The sequence below is a fragment of the Perna viridis genome, chromosome 1 (assembly GCF_037379345.1).
Source record: "Perna viridis isolate PV_CMFRI_1.1 ecotype Kerala chromosome 1, ASM3737934v1, whole genome shotgun sequence".
In the NCBI taxonomy this organism is placed as follows: Eukaryota; Metazoa; Mollusca; class Bivalvia; order Mytilida; family Mytilidae; genus Perna; species Perna viridis.
The window spans coordinates 13,687,639-13,701,119 of NC_142445.1; the positions used below are offsets into that span (position 1 = coordinate 13,687,639).

The window sequence follows — 13,481 nt, forward strand, 5'->3', positions numbered from 1 at the left end:
GGGGTCACTTTTGATATATATCCACTCGGTTTTATCAATCGTTAACTAATGCAACCTAAGTTCAGAATAATAGTTGACAATCAAGCAATAAAGAGTCATCTTAGACAATTACGGAAAACTTGTAATATAAAGTATTATTTAGAAAAACTATTCTACATGTGACTATTTACATATAAATAGTTTCGACTGATGTTGATTTGAATAGGACAAGATTTCAAAACAGGAAAGTTCTATAACTCCTTACAATTCTAGCATTGTCTTTACTGAAAAAAGTAGAGATTACAATTAATTATCGACTAAAAATGCCAAAGCGTCAAATACATTTAATTCCAAAGACCTGAACGTGAACATATGAAATAAAGAATATTTAATCGCCAACACATACAAGAGCAGGATTCTCAGCTTTACTCTTAAACCAAAGAATATAAAAATACAACGGTTATTTTAAAAAAAAACACGAAAATTAATAATATTGCATTGAGATACTTAAGTATTTTTTGCCCTTAATTACCTACTAGGGATAAAAACAAAGTAAAAATGGGACGCTCATTCAATCGCTGATTTTACGATGTCGCCAATACTTTTGGAAATCCTTAACTTCTGAAAAAAAGATACAATGACACGCAACAGAGAAGGCGTAAATTGTAACACTTTAGAACTCTTAGAGTTTTTTAATAGTGGTGATAAATTCAAATAGGACAAAAGGAGGAAAACGGCAATGTACAATTCAACATGAGTCGATCAGGTAAACACAGAGAACACTATCAATAATATTTTTGCAACTATACCTTAAAAAGCAATGCTACAAAATTAATGTTTATTGTAAGTATATTTAATAACATATCAAAATCTCTAAAAATATATTCAAAGTAATTGTCCCTAGATAACATTCTTTGATTTCCTCTAGAATCTCGGTTTCGTTGTTTACTCTAATCTTCTGCTACATTTTTATATAGTGAGACAAAAATGCAATACTCTTAATTGGTTTTGCTTGCCATGTTGTCGACATTCGACAAATTTAAACAAACATAGAGACCTGGCGAATAAAGATTTACAGAACATTTGAAGGTAAATAATGACATGCCAAATTTTTTTGCGCCTGTTCCGAGTCAGGAATTTCTGGCCTCTCATTATTTTCATTCTCGTTATATTCATTAAGTTCAGTTCACGGAAAAGAAAAAAAAAGCATTCACCATGTTCATCGAATGTTGTATTGTTCCGCAAGAAAGATGGTTACTTTGAATTGTTCATTGACAACAGGACACTCAATTGTTGCATCATCCGAGATTCTTATGCACAATCACGCAGTGAACAGATACTTGAGGCTCTAGTCGGAAACACTTATTTCTCCTTTTTTGATATGAAAACGGGTACTACCCGGTTGAGGTAAAAGAAACTTGTAATGAAAGGACAGCGTTTACAGTAGGCCTGTTATGATTTTTTTTAGTTTAGCAGATTACCATTTTGACAAGTCGACTGCCCAGCGACCTACAAAAAGGAGGAAATCCTTTGCTACGTACACCTAGACGTCTGATTCATCTACTTAGAATAAACGATCTGATTATCTTGGCATACAGCTTCGAGGTACATCTAGAGAGAATTGAGCAAGTACAACAATGATTTAGGGGGAGTGGATTGAAGTTATCACCAAAGAAGTGCTCCTTTTTTCACGAAAAAGGTGAACTATATTGGCCATATTGTGTCCAAGAATTGATTAGAAACGTATCAAGCTAAGCAAAGCTAAGAGAAATTCAGATATTAGCCACCTCCAACAACACCGGATGAAGTACGATCATTTCTTAGATTTGGTAAATACTACTATGCGTATAATTGGCAGCACAAAAGAGGTCCAAAAGGAAGAAGACAACTTCTTTAATATCGAAGTGGTTTTTGGATAATCGTAACATGAGAATGCATTCCAGAACTTGAAATCCCAATTGAAGCAACCACCAATCCTTGGATTTCCACAGTACAAAAAGCCAAGGATTGGTGGCTGCTGCAATTGGGATTCCAAGTACTCTAAAAGTAGATAATGACATCCTTGGCAGAGTTATCTGCTTATATTACATGTTGACCACCGTAAGTTACCCAAGTACGTGTAACTGACTGAGCTCTGACTCGCTCACTTGTTAGGTCAAATGATTAATTCGTATGAAACATACTTTTCCTCGTTTTTAAACCAAACAAAAGTAAAGTTGATTACTATTTCTATATTTACCAGATGCTATTGCAGACTTTTACCATACAGGTTTTATTCCTGCATATAGATAAATGAACGTATGTTTGAAACGCAACAAATGCGCCGTCATAAAACCCTTGAGACAATGGTAAATACTTACTGAGATCACCAAATGGTCTTCAATAAGTGTGTGGCAAGGGGTTTGTAAGGTGCTGGCAAGAGTAATGCACTCTTTAAACATTTTCATTTTGTTGCTCATATCTTAAAAGACATTATAGACAGAATAAATCTGAAAACTGTAGGTTTTTAAATCAAGATGACGCTATGAATAAACCAAAACATGGAAACTTTAAGGGAATTTTATATCTTGAATTATCACTTTTTTTGGAAAATTATGAAATATTACGAAAATTGGGCGTCGAAAAGACATTGGACATTCGCCAATTAACTTTGGGCCGTGTGAACTTTCATTTGTATAAGGTCACATACTACAAATCAATTCTCACAAAAACTTCAGTCCGTGATATATAGTAGACGGTAAGAGATAAGTGAATGGATGCAGCATATGAAATATGTCTTTCCAAACAAAATGGGACACCTAGATACAAATATATAGTTCTTGGTAGAGATTCCTCATACTTTGTAAGAAATAATCCCAAATCATCCTCAAAATATACAGAGAAAGATGTTTACAAAATGCTGGAATTTTTAATCGACAACATGTTTGTTCAATATGGTGGACGTGTTTTTCAACAAACGGTTGGCATTCCAATGGGAACAAATTGTGCTCCTTTACTTGCTGGCCTATTCTTTCACTCTTATGAGGCTGACCTTATAGTTGATCTGATCCGGAAGAAAGAATATCATTTAGCTAGATCCTTTAATCTCAGTTTCCGCTATCTAGATGACGTATTATCTTTAATTAATCCTAATTCGGGGATTTGATACATCGCATCTACATCAATGAACTTGAATATAGAATACTACAGACACTGTGAAGTCAGCCTCATATCTTGACCTACACTTAGAAATCGATGGTAAAGGAAAACTATCGACCAAAACCTACGACAAACGTGATGACTTTTCATTCAGAATTGTCATCTTTCTTTTCATCTGTGGCAACATTCCTTCAGCACCTGCGTATGAAGTGTTCATATCACAACTCATACGTTACGCCAGAGCTTGCCGAAACTACGCGCTAGAATTCTAACAAATAGGCTTCAGGAACAGGGTTATGTTGCTACAAGATTGAAGTCATCACTACAGAAGTCTTATGGTCGTCATCATGTACTCGTGGATCGTTACGGCGTATCCATCTGCTCCATGAAAACTGATTTGTTCAACGGGTCATACTTTTCCTTTCCTCTTTTGTCTACTCTGGACTTGACTTTTTATGAGCAACTCGGCGGGTGTTTTTAGAAAAGCAGAGGACGCTTACCTTACCGGTACACCTGGTCAATGTTCCCAGTTTTTAGTTGAGTCCGAGTTGCTCATTTGCTTTTCGTTACTTTGTATGATTTTGGCTACTTTATGTTTTTTGTTGTGTATGTCTGTTTTCCATGCCTTGTCTTTGTCCCTGGACTACATTCTTTTGATTTCCGCTATAACCTTGGTTCCCTTGATTACTTTTTGAAGAAATATTTAAAGATCGTGTTGTCTCAAAAAATAACTTTCAATGCCTTTGTTTCGTGTTTCAAAGGTTCCATGTGTCAGTTTCGTTTTCAATTATTTCCATTTTTCTAAGAAACTAAGCGGTATTTCATTGATTTCATGAAAATAAAGTATGACAAGTAACATGTTATGAGGCATTAGTCTCATTTGATCATCGTCATGATCTTGACATGTTCTTGCACGAAAATGTTCAAAAAAATGTAGTGTCTGTTCATATAGAAAGACTTTCGTGTAACTGTGTAATTCTTTTTTAACCAATATTATTTAAGATTTATTTTTATAAGAATGTTTATGATACTACATTTTTACAATAATATAAGAAACGTAGAAATCGATAACAAAATGATGTATATAATATATATAATGATTAAAATCAGATCGAAAAAACATCGACAAATCGTCGATAATCTGAAACATCCACATCATGAAATCTCATAAAAGAAAAAGTACCCCCCCCAAGGGAGGTCGCTTCAACTGCAGAAGCACAACAGTAGGCCCGTAAACGGCAAACGACAGCTTTATCAAATTCGAAGTCACAGAAGATTCAGCAACGCTCCAAAGCAGACAAAACAGTTGCCCCACAGAGGTCACTTCACATTATTGGACAAACTACGAACAAGGATGTAAATGCTGACAGCTCTACACTCCCGGCACTATGCAGGACAGGATCTTTGGCGACAGCGGAACCAGCCCCTGCACATGATGTTGGTCACAGCCCGCCACCAACGAACCACCAGTACCCCACGTCCAGCTCTAGTTTTCCCATCAAAACAATGGTACGTTTACCCTTAATTTCGACACATACAAGACTCCCGAATCAAATTACACGGTGGTCATACTCAAAATATTAACACGAGTTTCAATTCAAATCATACGCAATTCCGATTACAGGTCAGATCTCATCTCATATCCCATTGAAAATAAACGAAAAGGCTTAGAGCGGAGCCAATTTGATTCAAGTCTTGTCCTTAAGTCCAACAAAGAGCTCAGAAGCGGGGACAATTTCGATGGTGATATTTCAATCCGGGGCGGTATGTTGTCCGTGACTAAAAAGACATCTCAGCCCATTAAAAATATCCATGTCTGGTCTTCAGCATTCATGATATATGCAAGTATTATGCTAAAAAAAATGGCCTAATACAAGATCAGAGTTCTTTAAATACATGGACACAGTGAGACTAGCAGCAGCTAGGGGTGCTAATTTAGGGTGGGTCCAATATGAACGCAATCTGTCTTCTTTATGGGGTGTGGTCGATATGGAGTTGTGGATGCTGTGTGTATGTACACCAAATGTTACATCTACTCAAAACTTTGGGCACCAATTCAAACTCAAACTCATTTATTCACACACTTCATTCACGCATCGATGGCCAGTTGAACGATCGCCAATCGCGCAACAGGAACATTCGAATTATTCCTGTCGGTCCTAGACCAGAAAGTCATGCCAATAGAATAAGTTTGAACTAATATACAATATATCGCAAGTTCAACAGGAACTGACAACAAAATGACAAGGCGTCATAATGTTAGAACTCAAAAACAAAAGCAATTGCACTACTTGAGATATATAAAATGTATGTTATCTTTGCATTAAAATATATAATCATAGCAACAGTATATTGATATGTCTGTAATAAATAAAATGTTCGTGGACATACACGGGGGAGAATATGGCAGGGTGTGTATAGACACAAGGTATAGGGTCATGATTTTCAGAATTGTACGTCGGATCAAATCAATTTTTTTACTTTCTTGCGTTACCGCAAGAAGTCGAGGTAGACCATGTCATGCCAACCATGAGTGCTCGGTTCTTTTCTGTTACCAGTTTGGACTTCCCTAAATATTTATATATAAATAGCTACTACCCTATAAAAAATTGCTATCAATTTGCTAACATTAAATTTGCTGCACTCCTTTGATTACTGCACCAGAGGTGATGGGATGCGACCTGGCGTAGGTGAATCTCGTGACCTTCATTTCTCTCTTACCGTTTTGCCTATCAATAGGAAACATAGCATCCTTTGATACCAAAGGTGCTTAGACTTGCCGTACGTTGCATCGGTATTTCTGAATATTTTGACAGGTTCCCTCAAATTAACATTATACTGCGACCATTTCATCCATCATTCAGCCTCTATTAGTTGTCCATATTGAACGAGGTCTTAATTTAATCAAGTAAAAAACATCAAAACTATGAGTCTTGTTATTTATTATTTTTTAACTTTGTAAATAAACAGAAAAGAGAGAAGAACGTGGACGGAAATGTAATTTATTTGAAAAATAAATGACTAATTCCAAACAAAAAGTTAAAACAAAAGTTCAACTTTGGTTCCCTTGATTACTCTTTCAAGTACGAGAAATATACGTTTGAATGTCATTGTTGTAACAAGTATGGAATTTTATTACATATTTACAAGTACAAGGAAGTATGCGTAGAAAAAAATGGCTGCAGAAGTGTATTGATAATAAAATTTTCAAATGTTTAAATTTACACTGTTTTCCGTTTGCTCATCCCGTCCCACATGCAAAAACATTATCATTCTAACGGTCAGCATAATATTTAAGAAATAAATCACGGAAACTCCATTTTATCATTGTTTACCACAGGCTGGCCATTATGTCGCATTGTTTTACTCCGAACGAAAGTGATATTTCGATTCCAATAGGACTATACTCGGCGTCTCATAAATAACATACTGTTAAAATTTGAATAAAAATATTTTCTACGACTTTATTGACACCTACCGTCGTTTAAATTGTCTTAAATGACTTGCTCATTCGTTTAGCCAAACGGCTTCTCCCTAAACAAGTCGCTTATTAGCTTAATCATGCGTAACAAATCCTTACGGGAAAATCCCATACTAATACCTGCAATGTTGGTTTCTACGGGACGATTTGTTTACAACGGAAGTTCGTAAGTTCCCGTAGATATCCGGTGACAATCGTATTATTTCCCGCCATTTTGTATGTAAACAAAGGCTGATATGCTGGACACTTTTACACAATGCTGTTCAGCATAGGAGGTTTTAGACCAGAATATTTATTTTCATCTAAGTAAGGGCCATAATTTTCATTTTCAAAAACTGCACCCCCCCCCAACTCAGAATAAAATAGTTTTCTCCTTACTGTACTAGAAGTTGTACTTTATAGATTTAGTGATATGATTCATATATGATAATGAAATATCATTATCAGACTATACAATGTGTTGACTTTTGTAACTTGTTTGAAAAGGTTTTATACAGGACTGTCTTTTAAAATATGACAAGTTCTGCAATGTATGTACTTGTATTATCAATATTTAACACAGTCTTATTTACAAAGGGGGAATTTGCATATTGATTTGATATTAATGCCTGCGATTCTTAAGACCAAGTTGTCTGATAAGGCTCTCTGTTTTGATTCATTGTTTTGATTTGTGCTTGATTTGGAAACGCTGTATTGCCAGTCACTCTGTTACCGGAATATCATCAATATTGTATTAATTTGGAGATTCTCTACCTCAAAATTTCTCCTCCTATTAACCATTTTCTCACACTATGATATTCTTCTCAGTTTGGATAATCAAAACTGGAGTTCGTCTGCTTGATCAACTTCTCGGCATTGTACGTTGTTTGCGTAGACTAAATCCGAAATTTCCGAACTAACGCCGAAATGTATTCTGGGTTCTTCGGTTTTTGGACAAATCATTTAAACGTAAACAACATCTCCTAGCAACCCGATCACTGTAAACATGGCCGACTTTTTACAATGTAAATATTGGCACTGAGAATTAAAATCGGACAGGAATTTAACGATTCAATGTTTAGGGAGAAGCCGTTTGGCTAAACGAATGAGCAAGTCATTTAAGACAATTTAAACGACGGTAGGTGTCAATAAAGTCGTAGAAAATATTTTTATTACAAATTTTAACTGTATGTTATTTATGTGACGCCGAGTATAGTTTCTTCATATTGTTTAATAGACACATCCTATGAGTTGCACGAAATGTTGATCATATGTAATAGAAATACCAATTTGAACGAATTAATTGATCAATATATCTTTATTTTTAATTAACCACTAATAAACACTGTGAGCTATTTAAATCATATCACATTCCCAATCTAATAGCCAATCAATAGATACAAAAGAGGACAATTAACCGGCATACCAAGTTCTAATATATGTGAAGAAGAATTATCAGGTCATAAACACAAAACATATTTTTTTATAATATTTGAACCGCAAACGTTTAGACACAACGTTTGGCTTGTTTTTAACGATACCATGTCTTTAAGATTTCAAGTGGTAATTAAACAAAAACTTTTGAACATAGTGTTCCACGCATGTACTTCTAAAAAATTGACAATAGGTAATCAATCGAAGTAAAAAAATGGCGTGTTATTCCTTTTAAAAAGTTTCATGAATATGATTTGTATCATTCTTTCTAAAGGAAAACTATGTAGATAATCGTTTTTTCTGTATGATTCAAATTTAGAAACCATGGACATATTCTTAAAGTTTGAACTAGTTGAAAAGCCAGAATGAAGAAAAAGAAATTCTGAATTTGAAAAAGTCCCTGGTATTAGTGAAATGCTTAAGGACATTACAATCTTCTATCAAAAATGGAAGAGTAAGGAAAAAGAATATGAAGATAGAAAATTTGAACTATCACAACTAAAGCGGAAAATGGCACTGGAATATTTCCTTAAACTACAGGAAGGTGAACATTTTGGTGTAAAGGATGCAAAGACATTTGAAAAAATTTTCGATGACGTTAAAGAGAGTGAAAAATTAGGTAAGACAGCCGGAAAACGGCGAAGGGATGAGTATGAGCATTTAAATACCAATAAGCACAAGAGGAATTCTGAAAATTCACAAAATATAAACAATGAATATGGATCTGCGGACAGTCTACCAACCTCTTTAGAGTTAGAGGAATACTTACATGATAACTCTAACAAGAAAGAAATTGAAAAAGATATGAAGGAATCAAGGAATTTATTAAGAGGCTATTGGCATTTAAGGAACGAAGTGAACAAGTTATCACCAAGACATAGACAAGCGTATAAGGGTGAAATCGAAATAGAAACTTGTATACAAAGCTGTCATAAAATTTTAATGGAGGGCCTTATGGATGACTGTAAAACACAGCCTGGCAAATTCAGTACACTCCAGCGATCAGCATATTTTGATAATGTTTTTTTTCTGTACCCATCGTTTGCATCGGAAGAAATAGCCTTTGATGCTCTAGATACTTTAATAACAGAATATAATTCGATGGCAGACAAAATTTCAAAACTAAAGGAAAAACAAGAAAAAGTTGAGATGACCTTGAAATGTGCATCATTACTGCTGTTTGGATTTTTGACACTCCATCTATTTGCTGATGGTAATGGCCGTCTAGCGCGACTTCTATGTAGTCATTGTTTATCCAACTTTTGTCCTTTTCAAACCGCTATTTTCAATGTTTTTTCGCCCTCATCACGTGATGATTACGTAAGAGCTTTAGTAAATGGAAGACAAAATCTTTCACTACAACAGGAAGCACATACCTCCTTGGCTAGTGCAAAGGAAGAAGTAATCAAAATTCTAAAGCAAGGCCCTTCACAGGTTTGTTCTCTCTTAATTGAGTGCAATTGGTTTTCGTGGAGATATTTTTTTAGAAGTTTGGGAGAGAATATAGAATTTTTCGATTTTGAAAATGTTAATCGTCATAACCAACAGGAGATTTGTGTCGATGAACTGCAAACCTCGTCGTTGAAATAACTTTATAAGTTGGACATGTAAAGAAACTACTTACACTTGTTTCTTTTAAAATAGACAGTTTCCTTTTCCCTGGGACTTTGTCAAGCAGTTAATTACAATAAAAACGTCATAGGTGAATCAGGAATGAATGTTGTTTGCTCATATGTACATTTATCGACAATTCAGTTTTGGACGACCTCTGCTGTCTTATGAACTTTTGACCTCATTAAGTTCTTACATGATAGCACAAATACGGTGCACACAATTCCAAATCATCGAACCATCGATTTAAAAATAAAATAATAAATTCTTAAATGAAATAATCTCAAGTATGTAGATGTCAGCACATGAACATTTGAAAAAATACAATAACTATACATTTGATGAATCAGTAAAAAGTGTTTATTTGGTTTCATTCATGTAAAATTGAAATACAAAAGTCAATTTCAACATTATTATGTGCAAATTAAGGTGTTAGAAGGCTCTTTTCTGGGAAGCCCGTCGATAAAGGTCACAAACAAAAAAGTATGAGAAATATAAGTAAAACGATCTTGTCGGTTGTTCAATTTAAACAGCAATATATACTGGGGGTCACTTTTGATATATATCCACTCGGTTTTATCAATCGTTAACTAATGCAACCTAAGTTCAGAATAATAGTTGACAATCAAGCAATAAAGTGTCATCTTAGACAATTACGGAAAACTTGTAATATAAAGTATTATTTAGAAAAACTATTCTACATGTGACTATTTACATATAAATAGTTTCGACTAATGTTGATTTGAATAGGACAAGATTTCAGAACAGGAAAGTTCTATAACTCCTTACAATTCTAGCATTGTCTTTACTGAAAAAAGTAGAGATTACAATTAATTATCGACTAAAAATGCCAAAGCGTCAAATACATTTAATTCCAAAGACCTGAACGTGAACATATGAAATAAAGAATATGTAATCGCTAACACATACAAGAGCAGGATTCTCAGCTTTACTCTTAAACCAAAGAATATAAAAATACAATGGTTATTTAAAAAAAAACACGAAAATTAATAATATTGCATTGAGATACTTAAGTATTTTTTGCCCTTAATTACCTACTAGGGATAAAAACAAAGTAAAAATGGGACGCTCATTCAATCGCTGATTTTACGATGTCGCCAATACTTTTGGAAATCCTTAAGTTCTGAAAAAAAAGATACAATGACACGCAACAGAGAAGGCGTAAATTGTAACACTTTAGAACTCTTAGAGTTTTTCAATAGTGGTGATAAATTCAAATAGGACAAAAGGAGGAAAACGGCAATGTACAATTCAACATGAGTCGATCAGGTAAACACAGAGAACACTATCAATAACATTTTTGCAACTATACCTTAAAAAGCAATGCTACAAAATTAATGTTTATTGTAAGTATATTTAATAACATATCAAAATCTCTAAAAATATATTCAAAGTAATTGTCCCTAGATAACATTCTTTGATTTCCTCTAGAATCTCGGTTTCGTTGTTTACTCTAATCTTCTGCTACATTTTTATATAGTGAGACAAAAATGCAATACTCTTAATTGGTTTTGCTTGCCATGTTGTCGACATTCGACAAATTTAAACAAACATAGAGACCTGGCGAATAAAGATTTACAGAACATTTGAAGGTAAATAATGACATGCCAAATTTTTTTGCGCCTGTTCCGAGTCAGGAATTTCTGGCCTCTCATTATTTTCATTCTCGTTATATTCATTAAGTTTAGTTCACGGAAAAGAGAAAAAAAGCATTCACCATGTTCATCGAATGTTGTATTGTTCCGCAAGAAAGATGGTTACTTTGAATTGTTCATTGACAACAGGACACTCAATTGTTGCACCATCCGAGATTCTTATGCACAATCACGCAGTGAACAGATACTTGAGGCTCTAGTCGGAAACACTTATTTCTCCTTTTTTGATATGAAAACGGGTACTACACGGTTGAGGTAGAAGAAACTTGTAATGAAAGGACAGCGTTTACAGTAGGCCTGTTATGATTTTTTTTAGTTTAGCAGATTACCATTTTGACAAGTCGACTGCCCAGCGACCTACAAAAAGGAGGAAATCCTTTGCTACGTACACCTAGACGTCTGATTCTTCTACTTAGAATAAACGATCTGATTATCTTGGCATACAGCTTCGAGGTACATCTAGAGAGAATTGAGCAAGTACAACAATGATTTAGGGAGAGTGGATTGAAGTTATCACCAAAGAAGTGCTCCTTTTTTCACGAAAAAGGTGAACTATATTGGCCATATTGTGTCCAAGAATTGATTAGAAACGTATCAAGCTAAGCAAAGCTAAGAGAAATTCAGATATTAGCCACCTCCAACAACACCGGATGAAGTACGATCATTTCTTAGATTTGGTAAATACTACTATGCGTATAATAGGCAGCACAAAAGAGGTCCAAAAGGAAGAAGACAACTTCTTTAATATCGAAGTGGTTTTGGGATAATCGTAACATGAGAATGCATTCCAGAACTTGAAATCCCAATTGAAGCAACCACCAATCCTTGGATTTCCACAGTACAAAAAGCCAAGGATTGGTGGCTGCTGCAATTGGGATTCCAAGTACTCTAAAAGTAGATAATGACATCCTTGGCAGAGTTATCTGCTTATATTACATGTTGACCACCGTAAGTTACCCAAGTACGTGTAACTGACTGAGCTCTGACTCGCTTACTTGTTAGGTCAAATGATTAATTCGTATGAAACATACTCTTCCTCGTTTTTAAACCAAACAAAAGTAAAGTTGATTACTATTTCTATATTTACCAGATGATATTGCACACTTTTACCATACAGGTTTTATTCCTGCATATAGATAAATGAACGTGTGTTTGAAATGCAACAAATGCGCCGTCATAAAACCCTTGAGACAATGGTAAATACTTACTGAGATCACCAAATGGTCTTCTATAAGTGTGTGGCAAGGGGTTTGTAAGGTGCTGGCAAGATTAATGCACTCTTTAAACATTTTCTTTTTGTTGCTCATATCTTAAAAGACATTATAGACAGAATAAATCTGAAAACTGTAGGTTTTTAAATCAAGATGACGTTATGAATAAACCAAAACATGGAAACTTTAAGGGAATTTTATATCTTGAATTATCACTTTTTTTGGAAAATTATGAAATATTACGAAAATTGGGCGTCGAAAAGACATTGGACATTCGCCAATTAACTTTGGGCCGTGTGAACTTTCATTTGCATAAGGTCACAAACTACAAATCAATTCTCACTAAAACTTCAGTCCGTGATATATAGTAGACGGTAAGAGATAAGTGAATGGATGCAGCATATGAAATAACCGTCTTGAAGAGCTATTAATTTTTGCCAGACTTATTGTCTTTCAAATCGTTATAAAGATTAAATCATTTGAAAAAATATGTTTTATATAATTGCATGACCTTGGGACATTTTGAAAGAGTAATAAACGGATTCTTGTGGAAATCAAAATAATGTAATCCTGGGACAAATCCAGACATTGAATACAGACACACATAACAAAGACCATACAATAAACAAAATAATACATAAAAATGAATAAAAGTAAATGAGTAACTCGGACTCAACTAAAACTGGGAGCGTGAAACGGGTCCACCGGTAGGGTAAGCGTACTCTGCTTTTCTAAAAACATCTGCCGAGTTGCTCATAAAAAGTAAAGTCCAGGGTAGACAAAAAAGGAGAGGAAAACTATGACACGTTGAGCAAATCAGTTTTCATGGTGCAGATGGATAAACTTTAACTTTAACAGGTAAAGTAGTCCTGGTGATGAGTAAAAAGGTCTCATGACACTACGACTTCCGGTTCTCTATAGAAATAAAGGAAACAAGACTCTAGCGGAAATCGAAAGAATGTAATCAGAGAA

The 13,481-nt window shown here is 34.6% G+C and overlaps 1 protein-coding gene across 1 annotated transcript; it reads left to right on the top strand.

Annotated features, from left to right (window-relative positions):
* The first annotated feature begins 7,282 nt into the window (after positions 1-7,282).
* Positions 7,283-9,725, top strand: LOC148627341 (uncharacterized). The gene is made up of 2 exons (XM_088571514.1): positions 7,283-7,715; positions 8,331-9,725. The coding sequence occupies exon 2, from the start codon at positions 8,426-8,428 to the stop codon at positions 9,599-9,601; it is 1,176 nt and encodes a 391-aa protein (XP_088427640.1). The 5' UTR covers positions 7,283-7,715; positions 8,331-8,425; the 3' UTR covers positions 9,602-9,725.
* Positions 9,726-13,481: the final 3,756 nt, after the last annotated feature.

Excerpts from the sequence above, each read along its gene's own strand:
- LOC148627341 (XM_088571514.1), top strand. The coding sequence starts at position 8,426 with ATGCTTAAGGACATTACAATCTTCTATCAAAAATGGAAGAGTAAGGAA.